The following is a 6,000-nucleotide window of genomic DNA, read 5'->3' on the forward strand; positions in this document are numbered from 1 at the left end:
TGGTATCAAGCCGCTTGTCGAGGCCGTGAAGAAACTGCATGGTGAGATCCACCTTGGTAACGACATGGTTGATGTCAGCGAGTGCGTCAGTGAGGAGTTTGAGGCGGTGGGCGTACTCCGACACCGAGAGGTCACCCTGCTTGAGGTTGCGGTATTGGCGGTTGAGGATCATGAAGCGGGCGTCGCGATTGACGAGGAAGAAATCTTTGATCTTGTGCTAGAGGGCGTAGGTGGTGGTGGCGCCAACAACATGGTCACACATGGTGTCGGAGAGAGTGGCATAGATCCACAAAACGACATGGGCGTCGAGCTCAAGGTATTGGGAGGTAGCATTGGGAGGTGGAGGATGATCGAGGAGATAGGAGACACCGTAGCGAACCAGGACCATCAGGAAGAAAGTCTTCCACTTATGATAATTGTGATCGGCAGGGTTGAGGAGGAACTTGATGTGGTTCGTGATGTGATCACGAAAAATGGGGTGGGGAGCGGCGGTGGCCGACGAGGGTGCAGGGGAGGTGCCGGCGGTGGAGAAGAGAAGGGCAAATTGAGAGGGTGCCGTGGCGGGGAAGGTGCCGCTGAAGAGGGTGGGGGATGTGCCGAAGACGAAGGGAGGGGTGGTCTCGGCGGTGGCCGGGGAGGTGCCGGCGGAAGGCGCCGAGGAAGAGGAGGAGAGGGTGCCCGGCGACGTGGTCGAGCTCGTGGCGGCGGAGGGGGAGGAGGAGGTGTCGTCCGCGACCATGGCGAGGGTCCTGGCGACTGATACCAAGTTGGAAAGTAATTTCCCTTGATGATTCTGTTTTCATCTGAGAGTATACATAGGGAGAGAAAGTCCCTGGAGATAAGGCACGCAGGCCCTCAGATCCTACAAACTAGGATCGTTACAACGTGCCAGTTAATGTTACAAGTGGTACAAAATATACAACTTAACAAAAAACACCCCTTGCTTTATATGTAATCACACAAATGCCCTTGTTTGCATGTCAGTACCAACTCTCGGGCGCGCAGTTACAAAACGATCTAAACTCTGTATAAGCACGTATTGACAAGGAAACTATCTGGCTGGGCCCTCCTGTCAGGGCCCGGCGTGGCATGTCCTTGCATAAAAAAACCTTGCTTTATATGTAATCATGCAAATACCCTTGTTTGCTTTATAATATGTCATTTCATATGCTCCTCTTGCCGTGAGTGTAAGGTTCAACTGGACTACAAGTGCCTACAAGTGCCCATATGCTCCAATGACAAGTAGTCAAGTACGGATGTGCTGAGAAGGTCGCCTACTACAAAGAAGGACACAAGAGGGCACGCCCGAGTGCCTCATACTTCTGCCCAGAGTCTGATCGTGGTTTCGCCGGACCAACAAAGGTGCTCCTGGATCATTTCACAACCAACCACAAGTGTCGGTCTACAGCCCTCTTCCAGACTCTGGCTTGGTGTCTCTCAGCTTATACATGTTCTCTGTTGCATCTACATCTTCTATTGAAGATGCTCTTAAGGCCAGGGCGTAACGCTTGCTCGCACAATTAAGTTGCGTGTTTGCTATTTGTAAGTCGCTTGAAATTCCATTTGACGGCAGTCGATTTTCACATAGAAGAAGAAGAAGGGGAGGACTCAACGTTAAAAAAAAATACAATTGCGGGTCAAAAATAATCAGCCAAGTTAACGTACAGTTGCCCCCATTAAATTGCATGAAAGCCAAATTAAAGCCTCCTCGTTAACTGAACTTGGTGTGGAAGACGAAGCGAAAAGACTCACCGTGCGTGCATATACCACTAGCTAGCACGTCGCTCGCTCAGTATATATATATTGCATATTGGTCCTACTCCTAGCTTCCCCATCACCAATTCACCATCGCTAGTTCGTCCAGTTAGGACTTAGGAGACGTCCATCCACAAGAAGATGGAGAATCACCTGGAGGGAGGAGGATCTACGGCCGTCATCCCGCTCCTGCAGGTTGCGTGTTTACCGGCTGGCCGCTTCGCGCTTGTTCGCGCTTGTGGCGCCCCTGCGACTATCAGCATCAGCATCGGCGACCAACACAGTGAGGCGAAAGCCGACGAGGATAAGCGCGAGAAGGCCGTGAAAGCAAAGGTAATGTATCGACGACCCTAGCTAGGATTTATATATTCGCGGTGGTTCTCTATCTGAAGCCGTCTCTTGTCTTGTGCCCTCACTCTCAGGCGCGGGTTCTCAAGATGGGTCCTTGTGGGGAAAAGTCCACTTTAAACCCTGAATTCGTAGAGGTTCGACGAATTGAACCCTTAAGTCGAAATCCCGATCGATCGCACCCTGAATTATGCATTTCCGGTTTAAATTGAACCCTGGCATTGTTTGAACCAGTCAACCGGGATTCGCCTGTGTTCTTTCACAAAAACACCCTTACTTCATATATGTATCAAGCAAAAGCCTTGTCTGCAAAAGAAATCTGACATTATTTTCCTACAGAAAAAACACTGCGTCGCCGGCGCACGCGCACAGACCACTATGCCACTCGTTGGCTCGTTTGATCGTCCAGGCCTATGACAATTTATACAACAACTTAGACACGTTATCTTTTTTCACGCAAATAAAAAGTTCGCCGCCCGCCACGATTTGAATCTGGGTCCCGCGAAATTCGCAGCGCGTGCACAAACCATTATGCCAATCAATCTGTTCGAGCTAATTACTGGCTCACTCTCTTTTATACTCTATAAGCTATAGACACATCCAGAGCTTTGTTGACTGTTTCGTTTTTTTTGTATGTGTTTTTATTTTCGGATTTCTTGTATCTTTTATCAGATGTTGGCTATTCTTCGGGTTTTTAATTATTGCATATTTCTTTGTTATATAGGTTTTGTAATAATCGATCTACGTCTTTTCACTATTGTCGACATAATTTTAATTTACACTGAATTTTTCATTATGTAAGAATTTTCGTAAATACAAACTTAACATTATTGTATAAATACATATTGCACTATTATTATTATGCGATAGTTTTTAAAAATAAACACTGAAAATTATTGTATAAATACACACTGAACATTAAGTTCGTCGATTTCAAAAAAGAATCACGAATTTAAGAAAAAAAGACGAAAAGAAAGGTAAAAAGAATAAAAAGGGAGAAACTAAACTTTATTGGTCTTGTCCTGGTGGTTAGTTGGGTCGATCAATACCAAGGGGTCTCGGGTTCGAGGCATGATGTGCGCTTTTTTTTTAAAAAGAAAAAGCTAAAGTGGGCCGGGCCAGGCCATGAGGGTGTTGCGCCGTTCGGAATTTTAGTTTTTAACCAAAAAAAAACTAAAGCGGGCCGGCCCTGGTGTGTGCCCTTTGCAAAATGCCACTAATCCCGGCCATTCTTTGCCACATGGACAATCCTTGTTTGGGAAATGATCCGAAGGTTTGATTTAGACCGGGATTGCATAGTTCAGGGTGCGAACGACCGGGATTTCGACTTGAGGGTTCATTTCACCAAACCTCTACGAGTTCAGGGTTTAAAATGGACTTTTTCCGTCCTTGTGGTGGCCCCGGTGGCGACGTGTGGAAGATGGACGTGCGCAGCGACGACCGCATCGTCAAGGTGATCCTGTGGCATGCAGGCGCCGTCGACGCCATCTCGGTGTTGTACGAGCGGGACGGCCGGATTGAGCAGACCTAGCACTGGGGGAAACCTGAGGGTCGACAGCGCTCAGAGGTGATACTCCTAATTAAGACTACTCCATCCATCACATTATTCCTTGACAGATCTTTTCTCAAGGGGATGCCCATGCCATACCAACGAACGAACTATTTTTGAATTGAATCATTAAAAACACGCCTAGGCAAACTAGCACTTCATGAATCTGTTATTTTGTTTTTGGCATGTGCAGATCTGTCTCGAGCCGGACGAATACCTCACCGGTATGAAAGGACATGTGGGCGAGTTTGGTGGCTCTTTCCTGGTCGGAGCGCTTACTTTAGTTGGCAACCGGCGCTCCTTCGGACCATACGGGACACGGAAAGGCTCGCCGTTCGAGCTGCCTGCGGTGGGGGGCAGAATCGTCGGCTTCCACGGGCGCTCCGGAGGCCTCCTTGACGCACTTGGCATTTACGTCGAAACGGATGACTAAACTCTTCTATATCCGTGATGATTGATCCTACCATGTGAACAGATTTAGACGTCCGCACTATTGTTAACTTGAACAAAGCTATCTTCATTGTGCATGTTTGTTAGCCTTGTGCTTCTTCTATTGATGAGTTTCATTGCCAAATTTACTTCTCTCAAAGTAACAATGAGGATGAATAAGATTGGCAGTCTGCTGTTTACTGCTATATTCTGGCCGACAACCAACCAACTACAAATCAGATTAAACTTATGCTCCAAATTTGTAAATTGATTGCAATGAAAAGGAAATACTCATCCAACAATTTTTGGTCTCTTGTGCAATACAATCCCAATTGATGCAACACCATTGTGAATGTACTTGATACTCCTATGGCTTATGCCATCAAAATAAGAATTTTTCTCATTGATCTCCAAAACTAGATTTCTAGCCTTGTAGGAGCTCCGGTCCTCCTTCAAGGAAACACTTCAGCTTCTCCTTGAGCTCCACACTAGAGCTGTAGCCTTGTAGGGGCTCTTGTTCTCTTTTATGGCAGCTCTTCAGCACATATAAATGCAATTTTTTTGGCGTTTTGAGCTGTCTACCATAAACTCTATTACTAGTAACGGTTGCAGCATTTGGCTTTTCTTCCTGTTTCCCAGTTTAAAAATATTGCACAGCCGCGGAGAAGGAGACCCCATTGTCAGTTACTACCGTTAGGCTACCACCGGGGTCCATTCAGCATAACACGCCCCCTGATAGCACAACAACGCCGCGGCACCCATCACGGTCCATTCAGCCATTCAGCCATGTTCCTTGACTTAGTTCACCCATGGCGACACTCTTTTTTCTTCCATTTTCCTTGACATGCAGAATCTCTCCCTGATGTTTGCTGAACACAACACCATCCGATTCTGTTTTCATGTGACCAAATGAACTGGTAAATACTATGGTTCGGAGGTTCCAATATGATGTATGTATATAGGTTTGTTCATCTTTATTTGCATATATTATTCCATGATTACTGCCGGTTGTCGCAAAATACGTCACCAGATGCAGTAAAAAACACCCCCAATTGTGGATCCCAGCAAAAAAGTCGCTGATTCCAGCAACTATTGCCACTAGTTCCAGCAAAACAAATCACTGATTGTAGCATCGGTGCCGCGTGGTGCAAAAAAGGGGGCAAACCCAACACATCCCCCTTGTCGGGTCCAGCGTCTGCCGTAGCCGGCAGCAGCGCTGGTGCTTGCCGTGGACAAAGCCGGGACTAGAAGGTTCGAACACGCTTGGGACGCAACCCATTGCAAAGTAAGCTTTGGACGATGCTCTTGTTCGCCAAGGGAAAAAGCCCATCGCAGCGCGGGCATCCGGTGGCGCTGTGGGGAAAGGAGCGCGACGGAGGCGGCCAATCAGGGACAAAATGTCTGCGGCAACAACGACAAGGCCCCTCTTGTGGGGGAGGAGGGTTGGAGGTAAAGAGGAGAGAGGGAATGGTGGAAGACGCGTAAGGAGATAAGGAAAAAGGAGACGTGGGTGGTGGGGTGGGCCTTAACTACGCATGTGGCTGTGTGGGAGGTGCCAGTGAACAGTGCGACCGCCGCTCTGCAAGACTTAGCCGATCACCCGGCGTAAATTGTTTACTTATGTTTTATTGCTCCATAGGAGTGCGTGGACACCTTACTGTTTGATGCTTGCTTGCCACTTTTTGTGCACTTTCCATAATGCACTGTTATGTTTCTTTTTCTAAAAGATAATCTTTATAAAATGGATTTTCTTTTAGATTATAATGCTATGTAAAAATAATAATTTTATAATGCTCACATGGTTGCAGTGGCTGTTGTGTTGATATCCACTATTTATATCCCCATGCATGGCCAGTGAGATTGGGTTGCACGCATGGACCAACTAAATATATACGTAGGAATTACAATGTTAGATGTCA

General features: G+C 47.0%; 1 protein-coding gene across 1 annotated transcript; it reads left to right on the forward strand.

Moving 5' to 3' along the window:
• Positions 1–1,830: 1,830 nt before the first annotated feature.
• Positions 1,831–4,282, forward strand: LOC123064422 (mannose/glucose-specific lectin-like). Its single transcript, XM_044487911.1, has 2 exons — positions 1,831–2,088; positions 3,846–4,282. Exons 1-2 carry the CDS (start codon positions 1,897–1,899, stop codon positions 4,083–4,085), a joined length of 432 nt encoding a protein of 143 aa, XP_044343846.1. The 5' UTR covers positions 1,831–1,896; the 3' UTR covers positions 4,086–4,282.
• The last annotated feature ends 1,718 nt before the right edge of the window (positions 4,283–6,000 follow it).

The sequence above is a fragment of the Triticum aestivum genome, chromosome 3B (genome assembly GCF_018294505.1).
Source record: "Triticum aestivum cultivar Chinese Spring chromosome 3B, IWGSC CS RefSeq v2.1, whole genome shotgun sequence".
Classification (NCBI taxonomy): Eukaryota; Viridiplantae; Streptophyta; class Magnoliopsida; order Poales; family Poaceae; genus Triticum; species Triticum aestivum.